The 17,143-nt window shown below is 38.8% G+C and overlaps 1 protein-coding gene across 1 annotated transcript; it reads right to left on the bottom strand.

Annotated features, from left to right (window-relative positions):
* Positions 1–10,500: 10,500 nt before the first annotated feature.
* ilrun (inflammation and lipid regulator with UBA-like and NBR1-like domains) lies at positions 10,501–17,007 on the bottom strand. Its single transcript, XM_027000573.3, has 5 exons — positions 16,718–17,007; positions 15,411–15,565; positions 14,981–15,178; positions 14,398–14,702; positions 10,501–12,747 (listed from the first exon to the last, which is right to left on the bottom strand). Exons 1-5 carry the CDS (start codon positions 16,873–16,875, stop codon positions 12,712–12,714), a joined length of 852 nt encoding a protein of 283 aa, XP_026856374.1. The 5' UTR covers positions 16,876–17,007; the 3' UTR covers positions 10,501–12,711.
* Positions 17,008–17,143: the final 136 nt, after the last annotated feature.

Here is a 17,143-nt window from a genome sequence, read left to right as displayed (position 1 = left end):
GCAATCTTAAATTTAGGTCTTGATCTTAAATTAAGATTTTTGTTATATATAACTTAACAAGAACCGTACTATAGTTTCAAAGAGGACCCCGGAATTGCAGTTTAGGGGAAATAGCAAAAGAAAATTTGCCTAACAAGTGTAAACAGGGCTGTGAAAAGAGCATCATAATGCTTGTGGCTTTTTATAATTACCCTATTCATATAAAAGGAGTAAATTGCCTTGATGTTGATAATTCCAACAACATAAGAATACTCCACATTTGCAGCAAAGAAATACATTACTTTAAACTACAAGACACTAAGCCAGGCATCAGTATTCATCTTTAGCTATTCAGAGTTTATATGGGTTAAAGTCACCTAGTGTTAAATGAGCCAATCCAATAGAATAAACCATATATGTTTAAAAATCCTGGGTGTTATTTTCTACAGTGACCTTAGCTTTGTGAAACTTATAGATAATATTTGCAAGACTGCATTCCACCATCTGAAAAACATATTCAAGGTATGTGACATTCTCTCAACGGCTGACAGTGAAACAGGTTTACATGCTTTTGTGTCAGCTCATTTGGACTAATGTTCTTTTTTTTGTGGTCAGCCAAAGAAGTCTGTGGTCTGTGGAGTTTTGACTAGCATGAGAATGGGGGATCATATTTTACTGGTTATCAGACTGTTGTATGTGTCTTTCAGAATTTATTTTTAGATACTCTTAATGACATTTTAATGCCATCATAGTCTCACCCCACTGTAATTATTGATCTTTTTATGCTCCTGCAAGAGCACTCAGGTCTACCAAAGCAAAAATGCTGGCTATACCTGCCAGCCTTTCCTCACTATGGCCCAAGCTTTGGAATAGCTTTCTTCTGCAAACAAACACATATAAGTGAAAGGTGAAGACCTGCATTTTATCGCACTTTATTCTTTGCTTTATATTTTGCTTTATCTTATTTTATTCAATTTCTATTGTTCTATTGTTGTATTGTTCTATTTCAGATCATTTTGTGTAACTTCTTTAAAAAAGTTGTAGAATTAAGCCTTATTAGTGTATAAATAAAACATCCTGTAGCCCTAGTCTGTACAATATCACCGTTAAGAAAGTTCCTCTTTTGAAGTCTTTGAACCTGCTGCCTGTTCCACAGAAGTTGCAGTGCTATACCCAGAGGCATTTGAGGGAGTTTAGCGTGATTATGTAAAACAGTGATTCTCAATCACTGTTCTGGAAGGCCCCTTCAGTGCACAGTTGAGCGTTTTTCATACACACCTCACTAAACCAATCATCTGAGGTAAACCATAAGGAAAAGAACATGCTTAACATCACCCCACAGAGTGCATGCTAGCCCTAATCACCTGATTAGAAAGATAAAAGAAATCAGTGTTAAAATATTCTAAGCACACAAGAAGTGAAACATTTAAGTATACCAAAATGTGTTAAAGTATACTGTAAACTGATATGGATATACTGTATCTATATCTATAATAACTCTAGCTCTTATGTGTTTTCTTAAATTTTAGAGTGATTTAATATAATATCATATCACTACCTTTAAGATAGAAACAGACAGAGACAGAGACAGAGTGTGTGTGTGTGTGTATGTGTGTGTGTGTGTGTGTGAGAGAGAGAGAGAGAGAGAGAGAGAGAGAGAGAGAGAGAGAGAGAGAGAGAGAGAGGTTTTGCCTGCGTCATAGTGTTGATGATGCCCCTGCACAGCATGTGTTTGCACAGTTAAACAGACACACCAATGCAAACCAATACTCTCTCACACTCTTGCTGTGTTTCCATTTAAAAAGACTTGGAAGAATTAGAAACTCAAGTTGTGCATTTTATTGTACTGTATATAATTCTGTTTCTCTCGCTTCTCTCTCTCTCTCTCTCTCTCTCTCTCTCTCTCTCTCTCTCTCTCTCTCTATATATATATATATATATATATATATATATATATATATATATATATATATATATATGTGTATGTGCGTGTGCGTGTGCGTACACACGCCCCACTTTATTTTAAACACCTACCTACACAAGGACATTTTATTAGGTACACCTATCATATGGATACCTTTTATTAGTGCACTACTACAGGCTGAAGCCCATCTGTTGCCACATGCAATTTGTCAGCCACCCTGATGAAGGAATAGAGACTGGCTAACATGAACCATGCATCTCAACAGATGGTTTATAGATTTGAACTATACACCTACAAGGTGATTCTAATAAAGTGGCTGGAGAGTATACACGATTGCGAGAAAAAAAGGTTTGTGAACCATTTTTAAATATCTATATAAGCCACACAAAATTTTACATCGATATATCTTTATTGAACAAATGGTATAAATGGTAAAGGGAACTGATGGAAAAACTCTAGGATGATAAACATCTAAAAGAGAGGTTAATTGGAGTCATGCATTTCAATCAGTTTCTGTGTGGGTTTGACCTCCCATACCATCATATCCTTAAAAATACCAACTTTGCTTACTTCCTCTTCACAACAGAATTCAGTTACAATACTTGCTATGTGCTGATATGGCCAATATGGCCCTATATAAAGAGATTTCTCAGATGTAAGAGGACCTCAGAAGAAACATGAAATTAAATTCTTTAGACTTCACTGCCTCTAGTAGTCCACAGTAAGAGAGAAAGTTTCCAAATTAGATACTTTCTCTAGGAGTGGGTGTACTGCAATGATTAATGGAATGGCCTGCTGGTCAACCCTCAAACAAGAGCATTATATGGTAAATGGACACAACATAAAACATAAAACACTTCATACCAACACCACAACCAAGGGTGTGAGTTGGCTAATGGGGGAGGGGCACTGCCATGCTGCCTTAGGACCTACACAGCCTACAATATCAATGCCGTAAAAAAACAAAAAACAAAACAAAAAAGCATTCCAAGTTGTATCAGGAAATTGTCCAGCAGAATTCCAGGGGCATCTGTTTGTGACTTACATCTCAGAAAAGTTTGGATCAGTGAGACAGAGGAGTTCATCAGCAACACTGTGGCCCAAGCACAAGAAATGCTAGATTTTAGAATGAGTCCTGACCTCAGGTCTACTGATATGCTGGGGTATGACCTGAATCAGACAAGCACAACATTACAAACTATGTGAACTAAAAGGTTTATGTAAAGAAATTGAATAAAATGCTTTCTAATAGAGGACTGCATCTGTAGAAAATTATTTGGTTGAGGTTATCACATCTCTATATGCATGTCTATTTATATTGCATGTACATCTGTACAAGGCTGTTGTTCAAGCAACAACATTACTGATTTAAATATGATTTATGGGATAATAGAGGCATAACGTTGATGAGTGGTGGGTGAGAGAATCCGTGTAGATATCTTTCAAGGTTTTTGTGCCTCAAACAAGGGTTTATTTGGTCTCTTTTGTAAACATTGTTTATTCAGCATGTTTCTCATAGTGGGTTCATTTGCATGGCAGTTTGAAGGACTGCAAGAAGTTGACATTCTTGCTCTTTTCACCTCCCCACTCTAAAATAACATTCTCATAAAATGGGATAATCATTTTGGGACGAACAGTGATTAGCTTCAACATCTGCATCCAAACTATTCAATGCAAATGTAACTGGGATTAGTCATCAGTCAAAACAGCTTAGCTTAACTACCCCGCTTTGTATGGTTGTTTGATTCATGTGAAGTTAATAATTCTCTGTAAATTCCATTGAGGAATATTGGAAGTGGAATGAAGTATTTTATAGGCAAGGATAAATGTTCTGAGATTTAAGTTGTCGTCTTTGATTTTGGAAGCATTTGTGGAAGTTGGGTAATTGCAAGTTTGTCACTGGTGCACTGGTTAAAAAAGACCAATATTCCTTCATGGCCTCTGGTTCTGGGAAAATCTTTCACAAGTTTTAATTTTACTTATTTCAATTCGATCATAGCTATTACTAGTTAAAGACAGAGGTGATGACTATTATTGGCACAGCCCATTTGATATAACCAATTTAAATTATAAGCACAATGAAGTAGTTACACTATATTGAATATTTGAGAAAGCAAACAAAATTTTTTTTATTTAATATTCAAGCTCAAAACAAAGCAGATTTCATGGAATAGATAATAACAAATGGATTCGAGTGGGAGGGGGTGTGGAGGGGCACAGCCTTGGAAGAAAACAATCTTCGATAGCAGGCCTTTGGGCTTTGGCTACAATGCGTCATTGCCGGGACTGCACTTAGTGCACTCGTGGATACTGGCTCAATTATCTCACTACTGCAAGCTGACATATTACCTGGAACAACAAATGGCACCCCACCCAGCTGATAGAGCACTACAATCCAGTTTTGCTCAGTCACCAGTGGAAGAGGGGTGATGAGAGTGAAGAAGTTTCTTCAGGTGTGCTTAGGAGAGCAGAACATCCAAGAGTTCTGGCTAGACCCAACCGAAGAAGACTGTATCATCTTCTTAGATTTCCTTCTTGCATCCACAGAAGCCATGCTCAAAATCACCTCCACCACTCCACACCTAGCTGCGCTAACGCATTTCTAAGGCACTAAAACTGGCATTCCCACAGTTAGCAGCAGACATTGATGCCAGTAACTCAGGAATCCGTGCTGTGGTCTCTCTGGTCAAGGAGGGGGTGGAGCATGTGGTTGCTTACTGCAGCCAGTTTGAGCAAGCCTGAATACAGCTGTTGTGTCTCCCATTGTGTCCTGCACTCATATCAGGTATCACTAACCTGGCTTAAGGAGCCAGAGGGACAGATCTCCAGGTGGACTGAGGTGTTGCAGGAATTTTGCCTCACCATCAAGCATAGGGCGGCCCTTGGGGCGAATGCCCTCTCATGGTGGCCATGCTTTGAGGAATACTGTCATCACTGTGAGAGACTCAAAAGTAACACAGAGGCTCTGAAGGTGCGGGCCTCTGCCACTGACAAGGCCCTAGCCAAGGACCCAGTGCTAGCACTGATCTCACAGTGGAGGAGAGAGGGGTTGAAGTCAGAGAATCAGCCATTATGCCTTATGGGATGGGCATGAAAGCTTACCGCTCTGTCTTTCTCTTGGAGAATGATGGTCTACTTTTCCACCACTGGGAGTCAGCTACCTCTGGGTGGAGATTGTGGCAGTGCCTTGTGCCCCCAAGTCCACACAAGATGGTTTGTTCATGGGCCTCCTGTTGTTAGACACTTCATAGTCACCCCAACAGCAGCTGAGACACAGGATTTACTGGCTAAGATGCCATAGCGATGAAGAACTCTCTGTGCATTGCTTTTACACCCACATGGTCAAGAAAGAACTGTCACATACAGTAGTTGTTGGTACTTAACCCTCATTTGCTCAGTCATAAGTGTAAATGCTGTAAATGTAATGTAACTTGCTGGCTTGCAATGAGGGATGTTTGTTTGTGATGGGGATGACAAACACTGTACTTATTAATCTAAGGGTTTTAGCTACTCAGGGCTTGCAAAAATGAATTAATATTAGGCTGTTTTTACAAGCCCCATTCTTATTTTTCTACAAGCCACACTGTTTTTTGTTCAAATCAGAGTCGCCTATCTTTACAGTTCCCAATCATGTGACCTGTTTCTGTCTTAAGTGTGAACACATCTGCCCTTGCATGCACAGATGGATGCATTTTTGCACAAATTAGCTGTGCCACAAAAATCAAAACACATCATATTTGTGAGGTGATGCATGATATTAAAACAGGCAAAATGGATGTGCCAGATGTGCATGATCAGGTCAAAAAGGTGCAAAAAAAGATGGAGAGCTAGACTCTTGTCATTACTGCTCTCCTCAATTGTTGTTTTAACCACACTGCCTTTGCCAGCTGATAACAGCATCTCTAAGCATATGCAAAAAGCTGCAAAAAGCTACATCAGTACCACTCTGGCTGTTCTCAGTCATGTCGCATGACCATAAATCAGATATGCGTCCACATAAACCTGAAAAAAAAAAAATCTGTGACACATTCATGCAAAAAGTCAGATTTGAATCACTTCTTCCTCACAATGTGAACACAGCCTTAGAAAACCAACAGAACTATTCACTGGCTAGCTATATAGCATGAAAGATTAGTCACATTTTTAAAATATCAGTGATTTCACTGCATTAAGTGTTTTGAGGAAATTATGATTTAATTAGCTAGCCAGCGTTAGCTATGTTATTTTCTTAAGGCTAATGTTATACAGGGTTTATGTATGGGAGTGACCACCTCACATTTCTGAAATGTCCAAACTAGAGATCAAAGGTTCTTAATTATTATTAACTAACAACTACAAGGTACAAAAAAGACACTATGTAGTAGCAGGACTCTGGGAACCAAGGTATTTCTCTGAGCAGTAAGACACACAAGACCATGCAGACCATGTTTCTTTTTGAAATTCACAAACATTTCAGATGTCATATTGTTGAAACTAGTGTGAAAGATGCTATGTAGTAAATGGTCTGGCAAAACTAGGATTGCCTTACCACATTACTATAAGAGTTGTGGTCTCATATAGCCACAGAATAATTAAAACATTTTATGGACATTGATTACTCAATGGCTTTCTGTACAGGAATTATATTGTTTTTATTCTGAGTTCCTTTTGAGGCATTTAATTGGATTTTGACAGCATCATTATTTTTGTTTAGTGGTTTTCCCACCACTGGATATTATTTTCTTCTTATTCATACTTCGACAATGATACCTACATCTGTTAGGTTTCACTTATTGATTTTACTCAGTATAGCAGATGTAAAACGCATCAAAGTAAATACCAGCATGCTTAAATTGTGGCAAAGTGGCTGATGAAAAACCTAAACAGTTTACCTGCAACCATCTCTGTAACAGACACTCACATATGCAAACAGAGCCAGATGCATGAGAGAGAGCGAGAGAGAGAAAATGTAGTTAGAATCATATTTATTTTGAATCACATTCATTTAGACACAGATAAATAATTTGCCCAACATTATAACACTGGCAAAATAAACAGGGATATGGGAGGTCTGTCTGCTTTATATATATATACATTTTTAAAAACTGTTTTATATCTTAATATCAGTGAATATATTCTGTGATTATCAAAATTACACCTGTGTCAACACAGTTAAAGTGACTACAGTGTTGTTGGGTTTTTTTTTTGGGGGGGGGGGGGGGGGAGTTTATCAAGGGAGTCTGGCAAACTTCCCTGCTGTGTTCCATGTGGTGAAAAAAATGGTTACCCAAAAAAGGATTCTATGTAAAGGCTAACAGTAAACACAGAAAGAGACATGGATATAACAGTTTCTAGTGTTTGATTTTAAAAAGAGATGTCATCACAGTCACATGCCAGACTCTTCACAGTAAACGAGCATGTCAATGTTTTCATTAACAAGACCTCTTTAGAACCTCAGTTTGACTATCGCTTCATCGCCTTCCACTCAACTCCCAAAAGACAGATAACTGAATTAGGGCCAAGGAAAATGTGTTGCATGTAAATGGCCTTCTGTCATCCAAGTATTGTCACTGGTGAGATAGGGCATCCAAGGTGTGTTGCACAATACATAGTGAAGAGTCTAAGGCAAATATTTGTCTAGATATGCACTATACATGCTTTAAGTGAACATGGCCACTCACAGTTTTCCTTTTTCTTAAAGGATTTGTAGGGTCTAAATAAAACATTTTTCTATATATAAAATTTCCTTAATTATCTGCATCATATTTTAAATGCCTTGTTTTTCTGAATGGAACAGTTTTGTCCTACTATGAGTATAAAGTGGGATTAATTATTCTTTTCTTAGGCCAATCCATTGAAGATCAAACTTCTCCTATGAGGGGCATCACAATGAAAGGAAGTGTATTTAGAATACAACAATACCAACAGCAGGACGATAAAACAAGTATATGTATAAAACAAGCACCAAACACACAGTTCTTATTTTCTCTCAGTTTTTCAGATTTGTAAAGAGTCTATATCAGGGTTTTGATTTCATTCCAGCATAGCCAAGGATATGGGAAAAACCTTATCATTAGATCTATGCAAATAAGTCTGTTAAACTATCCTATACTTCCAATATAAACCACATATTATAGTAATGGAAAACTACACATATAACAGGACTGACTGGGGCACTAGCTTTGCCTGGTAGGCTCAGTTAGTTCTACATACATTTATTGCCCAGCTTTTAGTCCAAAATTGTCATTTTAGGAAAAAGTAAGTATCTTAAAGCTGCTTAGAGGTCCACTATAGTGCCACAGTATTCTGAAAAATAAGAAACTGGAAAATAATTCCTGTTCTGCAGCAAATGAATCCCAAAGCCAGCAATGGCAAGCGGGAATGTAGAATCAAACACACTTTGGACTGATTCCTGTGCACAGCCTCCAAATCTGTACAGTGAGCGCTAGTTAGACTTTTTAATAGCAGCAAATTTTTTTAAATGTTTGTCCCTCACTTAGAAGGCAACTCACACAACACACCCATATACAAATATGAAAAATATAAATATATGATAATAAATAAAATATCAAATATCAAACCATCAAACACTGTTTCTGGGGTGGAGAAGTCTGTAGTCTGCCAGCACTCCAGATGTGGTCCAGATCCACCCAGCATGACCTCATAGGACAGCCCAGAGTCATTCGTGGAGCTCTCAGAGAGCATGGCAGCCACTGGTGGCTAGCTGCAGGGGAGCTGGACGGTGCGCCTGATCCCCTACTCTCTGGAGAAACCTGGCTTGAGGCTAAGGCATGGTCGCCAGCATCACAGTTGGAGTATGATGCTTTAAAGCCATCGCACAGTGGACTGGATGGAGTCCAGAGCAGCAGTGCTTCAAGGTGGTTCATGTGGTTCAAAGTGGTTAAATGCTCAAGGAGTTCAACCAGTAGCAGAAGGAAAGGCCATTCTTTGACTCACTCTCCCTGTATCCCCACTCCTGGGAAACGAGGGGCACTACTCCCCAAAGCTCGTCCCTATCCCCCCACCCCCAAGACAGGAGCGGTCCTGTAATATCCACATTTTTATTGATAAGATTGTACAGACTGACACAGGACACTCAAATGGATAAGACTGTCAGCCAGTTGGTATCTAAAAACCACAGGGAAATACTTTTAAATGCGGATGATGACAACCCTATGGCAGACCATTCAGAACAGGACAACACATTAAATTTAGAGGCCAATTTTTATTGCCATTCAAAGTAATGTACATAGGTGGTAGGTGTCATGCCATCAGTGATAGATCTCAAATCCATTCCATGCCATCCTTTGAATACCACAGTTTTCGAGTTCCCTTTCGAAATAACTGATATGGACTTCATCGGGTCATTAGAACAAAGTACATGGGAAGTACCACAATCCCCAATTGGATGGCCTGGTCAAGTGGTTTAATCAGACCTTCAAAAATATTATCTGAATGTTTGTACTCAAACGGTAGGAGATGGGATAAGTGGCTGGCTGTCCTTATGTTTGTTTTGCAAGAGGCCCCACAAGCCTCCACGTAGGTTGCCCCCTTTCAATTGTTGTATAGGCAGAAGCCCTGGGACATCCTAGATATTTAATTATCTTATTTGCTTTTATTTAAATCAATGATACATACTTCAATTTGAATAGTTTTACCCAGGTGACAAAGCTCAGGATGCAATAAGCTTCATTTAAAGTCTTTTATGTCTGTATAGCAGTCTGAATTGTCTGTTCATGAAACCTGCCTTGCCCTGCCCCAAATGAAACTGACTCTGTGCGTTCTGCCTCATAGTCGCCGAGGGGATTGTGGGGAGGAGGGGGGGGGAGGAGGAGACACTGGCCTGCACAAAGACATGAATGCGAAATGTGCACAGAAAATTTAGGCTCCTAGAGTTTTGCACTTAATTGCCTAAAATAAAATTATAAATTTATATTGAAAGGTATATTTTTGATGAATTAGGGAAAAGTATAGGTGCTCCAATAAACCTCCTCATGTGTATTTGTGAACAAACTTGAACTTGAGCACAAAACGACAAAGGGGAGGGTGAGGGGAGGATGAAGGTGTGGTCTTCTCAAATTTGAGTTCTTGTATTCCTCCAAGTAACAAAAAATAAGACTATTCAAATTGGACAGTTTATAAACTCACTAAACTACCAAGGTATTTAAGAACCAGTGCTCTCAAAGTAGAATGAGTCATCCAAAGCATAATTAGCTAAAAACAAACATTTTAGAATGGTACTTAATGTACTAACAAGTGTTCTGTTAGTCTCCACCTCTGCAAAGTATGACGATCAAAATGCCCTGCTTATGTTGGAAAGACTCACAAGTCAGTTATGACCTTATCTGCATCTAATTATGTTACACCTGTTCTGTCCCAAGAAAATAAATCGTTGAAGAGTACATGTGCTACAGAGGTCTTGATTCCCACAGAAGTATGCACACAATACTGGCTTTTATATGATGGCTGAATTAACTGATAGATCTCAATTTAGGGATCACAGTCAATCATATACATCAAAAACTGCACAAAACATGGAATGCCTACTTATTAATCAGGACTAAATAGTATTGGGCTTACAGGCAAACAAAACCTTGCTCTAAAGAAACACACTCCTGTAGTTTTTAAGTGTCGATTTAATCATACAAATGTTCATTTACACATAAAGGAAAAGGGTTTCATTTTTGTATTTTCTCTTGTTAAATGTGCTACTGTAGGACTCTATGCAAACGCTCAGCTCATCCATTCACCATGCCACCGTGCAGAAAAGTCAACGGCAAACAAAGTCCCAAAGGAGAAGGAAAAAAAAACAAAAAAAACCCACACACATAATAGAGTAACTTATCACTCAAATACAGGCTCTTGCACACAAGTTAGACAGCGACAGTAAATTGCAAATAGGCATATCTGTGCACTGGCTGGGGATGAGGACATTCACAGAAACAACTCAAAGGAAGACTTGACTCATGAGGCAATGACACTGTCCTTGAGCTGTAGGCAACACACAATGTTCACAATCAAAAAAGCTTTAAATGTAATTGTAATTTTACCTGTCCAATCTCTATGGCAATCTAAGACATTTAGCTGTATGGCAAGGATTTAACATTGTTTTCTTAGAGAAACAAAAATAGATGACTCTCCTTCAAAACACAGCATAGATAATCTATGATTTGAACTAAACAATTTTGAAAGTAAGTGGCAAACTTATGAGTTACCAGATGCATAAGAGAGGGGCCATTTAGATAAACATAAATCATCAGGTAAAAGAAAATGTCACTCTTCCTTTTAAATATAACAATGATTTTGGACACAGTACATTGCAATGCACAATCTAAAAGGTTAAGGTTGTTTTTTTGTTTTTTAATTTTTTTAAAAACAATGGTTCCCACTGAACCAGAATACTGCATATCTAAAATATCGCCAAATTTAATCATACGGTCCAATTAAAAACTAAATGTGAGTCATTTACAAAGTTTTAACTTCAATATAAATTATAAACAGGTTTGTAATATATACCCTGACATGCAAAATAAATCATGTCCTTTAATTATCAGAACTCATCAATATGTAAACAATTTACGCTAAACATTTTATGTAAATAGGCATTCATATGCACTTAGTTAGGGGGTTTTCAACACATTCAACATATTCAAAAATCAAGAGTAAAGACAGTTCAATAAAATTCCTCCATAAAAAAAGAAATCTGCAAAACCTGAAGTCTCTGAATGTGAAACAGCCCACATTGTCCATGACTAATGTTATGGCAGTGAACTAGAAAACAAAATCTGCCTAAGGTGACAAACAGTGTGAAAAAATGTATTAAAACCAGTATACACTCGCAAAAGCTACTGGCTTTTAAAGCTTCTGAAGAAAAATGAACCACACACCCACACACATACACACGAGCATCTACAATGACAAGAGCATAAGGGCTTCCAAGATGATGATGATGCAAGTGGGAGCCATGGAGCTCAGTGCATTATTAGCTGTGATAGCAGCCCAGAGGGGACCGAGAGGCCTCCTAAGCTTTCTAGGTTAACAGAACTCTCTGTGTGTGTGTATATATACAGACACACACACAGAGAGTTCTGTTAACCTAGATAGCTTAGGAGGCCTCTCGGTCCACACACACACACACACACACACACACACACACACACACACACACACACACCCTTCTGATTGCAAGATCAACAGTTCCATCTCCTGGCTTCCAACAAGAACTACTGCTGAGTTTGTGTACAGATTGCAGAACAAGATTATTTTTAAAAGTACTCTGAAGATGAGAATAATAAATTAGGACTAAACATAAGCAAGGTTGTATAGTATGACTTATTTTTCAGATAAATGATGACTGCAAACCAAACAATTTTACTGAAAAATCAAAGTAAAAGTCAAAGAACATCAATGTCAAATATAAAACTCTTTGATGAACTTTTTTTTTTTCCCATGGCTTTTTCAATTCTCTTTTGTGCATGGTCCACACACATACTAACACACACAAACATCCATAATTTCTCTCACTTGAACCTACCGTTATAATGCAACGCCACACATCAGACACCTGTGGTTGACTCTGAGGATTTCAAGCACTCATTTTAATTTAGCATTCATACATGCGTAACTCCGTTGTCGACAACGGCCGAATATTGTATTAGAACCAAACAGCCTTGTCCATGATCTTAGGTCGTGTTGTGATGCATGGGGTGAGGAGGGTTGCCAAGTCTTTATAATAAATCTGGTACACCCCTGTATAACCCCAAAGAAAATGGGGGGGATTCCAGAGTGGCAGCACCGATGAGCTGCCTAATGGTGGTGGTTTCTGTCCCTTAAGACTTCCCAAAAGGGTAGGGCCCATGGCAGCCCTGAAGAAAGTGGGAAAGAAAAAGAGATGTGTAGGTCAGATCTTAGCACAAAACAAGAAACTTTCCTCTGCAATAATAGATAATTCATACAGAAACACTCAATCCTTTACAGAACTGATGTAGCCCAGAGTGTCTTATAACTTGTGCCTTTATCATGCGTCATCACACATCAGCAAACCTATTCACTCAGGTGAAGGACACTCCACCTAGTGGCAGACAGGCAGTGTAGCAATAAGTGCAGTCTGTCAGCTATATGCTTATAGCCATTAGATAAACATTGGCATATTTTTAGGACTTACAGCAAGAAACCATAAAGCTACCATCATCCAACCCATCTACTTATCAGCTTAGAATGGTACTATATTTTACTTTACACCATAAGTGTGGATAAGAGTTAATGTTTGAGGAGTCCCAGCGTTACTCGGCCCTTCGGGTTTGGGTGTGTAAATAATAGGTTTGGAATGAAAGACATAACACGGTATAGCAAATTTAAGCACCACACACCCAGCACTATCATAATAACTGTACAGCAGATGCCCAAGCTGCACACAGCGAGCCAACAGCTCAGTATTCAGTCAGCATTGGCAACTTACATTTTAAGTTTACTACAATTTTAGGACAAAATTTGGTGAACCAGCTCAACAGTAGTTTGGCTCCTCATGATGGTATAAGTAGGGCAAACATAGCATAGTTTGTTCCTGTGCCACCAGTGTCCCCATCTCCTCACCTTAATATCACTGTGCTCAGTGGCCCTAGCAGAGTACAGCCACCACCACATATGTGCATGCCTGCTGGTGCTGACAGTTATGATGGGGATTTTGCCCTTGACTTCCTCTAGTCTCTTTATCAAGTGCCTCCGTGCTTTGTGTTTCAGTAATGCTCTCTTAGGACCCCGGTATGTCAGAAAAACTGCATCATAACTCAGTTGACTGACTCCACCAAGTAGCACATCAATATAGACATCTATGCAGTTCACATTCTCTATCATTTTTCACAGGCTCTGCAGTAAGAACAACCTTTGACATACCAGAACGAGCAGCACTTTGGTTGGGACTATAATAAAAAGCTATTGTACAAACTGGATTAACAAAATGAGGACGGATGTAATTTAATACTGTGAATCACCCCGTCAAAAGATTTGAGAACAACAGAGTGACAATATTAGGGAGGACCTGATCTTTGTTTAATTCTGCAAACATTTAAGGTAGGAGGGAATATCATTTGCCATTGGAGTTACCAATAAATACACTAAAAGAATGCAATTTGCTGGTTAGCCATTATGGGATTTTCGCAAATAATAATCCGATCCATTATGTAAACTTTATATTTGTAAAAAACTGAAGCAAAAATACAACTGATTGAATGTTGCTTCCATAAAATCATTATTGATATTTCTATTATTTATTTAACCCAACAAAATGTTAGTTGTTACCAATTCCCGCCTTTTACATAGGTCTGCCCTGCTGCATATGATATTGGCAAAAAAACAATATTGGTTTTTATAGATCATATTCAGAAACCAAGCTACCATCACAAGTAAATCAAAGGGTATTTCCTTAATTATTAAAATGAACAGGAATCATGCATAATGGAACTTTTGGCATCATCTACTTTGAAAAGAGAAAAACACTGCCCAATGTTGGTACATACCTGGCTGTACGTCACTACCGATAAGTTGTTTTGGAGACCATTTGGTGTAATATTTACAGAGTTGTGAGAGAGTCCATTTTGGTCTTGCTGAATGGAGTCCAGAGGTGCCACCCAGGGACCTCTGGGGTCCTTTAGGTTATCCTCATTGGCGTCTTGCTTGTTCTTCTGTGGTGAGGCAAAGGGGTTGAAGTCTCCTTCCACATTGCGGTGTGGTTGAGTGTTGAACTCAGTCTCGAAAGAAGATAGCTGCTGTGTCACGCCAAGCAGACCCCCAACCTCCACACTCAGGATCACCCAGATCACATCTATAGAACAATCAATCATAAATCATTACTAGTGGACAGTATATGTATTCATGATGTACATGATTGCTACAGGGTAAAAAGCAACACAAACACTTATGCATTTTCCACTACTGTAAGGCTAGCACATATTTTAGCCCATATTCTATTTACTATGACCATGGAATCTGCTTTATTTTCAGTTTCAGCAAAAGAGGACAAGAACATTGGATTGTGTGTGAGTGAATAAATTACATTCCACTACAGGTACTGACTGCTATAATGTACGCCTGCTGTCTCACCTCCGTAGAAGAGTCCGGTAGCTGTGCACATTCTCCACTGGCCCTGGTACATGCCTGGATTAGCTGGACTGTGCATCTGCACACTAACATCTGAGATTTCTTGAGGCTCCAGGGACCGCACCATTACCATATTCACATGGCCAAACTGATCCCCTCCTATGTATTTTAGACAAACACCTGGGGGCCATGATTCTGACCCTATGGGACATGACAACACAATACATCACACAAGCACATTTTTAATATGACTATAATGAAGAAGAATCATATTGTCATTCTAATGAGAATCCACAAATGTTCACAGCAGTAAAGTTAGTAAGTAGGTTTTGTAATTACTAAATTGTTTTAGTTTTTTTGACTGGGTTCACTACTGCTAGAACATGACATGTTACAATGTATTTGTATCATGGTAGGACAGGATTGTACCAACCTGTGTTCTGTATCCTCCATGTTTTTGTGAACTGTGTGTCAGGAGGCACAGACTCTCCCTCTCCAATTGTTACATCTTCTACAAAAGACATTGATGGTGTATTGATGTTCGGACTCTCAAAGTCATAATATGCTCCAATTGCTGCTTGAAGATTCCTATTAATAAACAGAAAAATATTACAAAAATAGAAAGATAATGTTCAAAATTAACTTTAGTTTATTCAAAATAAGCATGAGAAAATGTATAGCGATCCACTAAGTTACTACTTGTATGCTGCTGTATAGAGAAGAAATTCTTAAGTCAATGCTACAATATAGAACATTGACCTAAAACTATTGTTGTGCTAACCTAGTGAATTACAAAGAAATAGCTAGCTACACTACATAAAAATAACGTTAATACCAAAACAAACAAGTAATCGGAATATAGAAAGGATAGTGTGTTTGGCTGTGACTTGTCTTCAAAAATGCAAATAAAGTAGCAAGCAAGGTATGAGTAAGAAGGTGCGTCAAATAACTCGACGTAAATACTTTGACCCCCGACGATACCTAGCTAGGTTAGCTAGCTAACTAGCTAGTTAGCGATACAATACTTACAAACTTAGCTTATAGTTAGCAAGCGTGTTATTAGCAACAGTCTGGTATGCTTCTAAGATAAATATTATTTCATTTAACCTAAAAGCACAAAACCGATACACTACGAATACCACTTCAAAACACTTCGATTGAGATTAGATGCCAAAATATTCAATGAAAGTTGAATCGTGACAGAGTGTGCTATCTGACAGGCAGGAGGGTAGGTAGCCAGCTACCTAGCTAGGTAGCGTTACCTGGGTTAGCTAAATTAAGGCATGTAGGTTAGTTAGCTAACGCTAGCTATGTGTAGCTCATCCCCCCACAGTCAACTGACATCCCAAGCATCATTTTTGTTTTCTCATTGTAGCAAGTTGTTAACTAGTCAATCAAACCTAATTTGTTTGTCTGCCGAATTAATCTCATCTTTGTCCTACCTAGCTAAGTTATATAGCTGGCTAGGACACAGTTTTGGATAAGTTAGCTACGCTCTTTTCAGCTAACCAAATGTCATGAGAAGTAGTTTGCTAGCTAACGCCATTTGATGGCTAACCGAAACCAGGACAGGATCATGTTTTAGTTTGCCACCTCCTGCTTTAAACAGAGGGTACACGAAAACTTATTTTCGTCCAGGAGAACTTTGCATTTAAATAAAAGTAGTCGAAAAATGTTTACAAATTACAAATGTCAGTGCGGCTAACTCTGAAAAGGCCTCATAAAAATCCTCGAACTCACCAGTTGGTCATGTCAAGAAAGAAAGCGCAGCCAGCGGGGTTGAGCTGGAAACCCAGCAGTCTTTGGAATTCTGAGATGAGAACATCTTTGTCCGTGGTGCCCATGCAACTAAATTTTTGCATGAGCTCCTGGTCCAAGTCTATGTCCATGCCCTCCATTAGTAGGTGTCCCGGGGCAGCGACGGGATAACTTTTAATTTAGTCCGAGGCCTTCTTCAGTCATAACAACCAAGTCAACAACAAGCTCAATACGCATGGCTGAGGGCAACTCCTGACGTCATCGGCCGCGGCAGAACGGAGGGGACGTCAGCTGTTGCTATTCGAGCGCGCCTTCTGAGTGGGTACCTGGACCAGCCCCCAAAGAAGGTGGGAGGGGTATACACTAAAAAATGTCGCGAAATATATCAAAAAATTTGTTGCTTTCCTC

Source organism: Electrophorus electricus, chromosome 7, assembly GCF_041902795.1.
Source record: "Electrophorus electricus isolate QZ-2024a chromosome 7, ASM4190279v1, whole genome shotgun sequence".
NCBI classification, from domain to species: Eukaryota; Metazoa; Chordata; class Actinopteri; order Gymnotiformes; family Gymnotidae; genus Electrophorus; species Electrophorus electricus.
The sequence above is the reverse complement of the archived record's forward strand: the minus strand, read 5'-3'. Positions and strand labels throughout refer to the sequence as shown.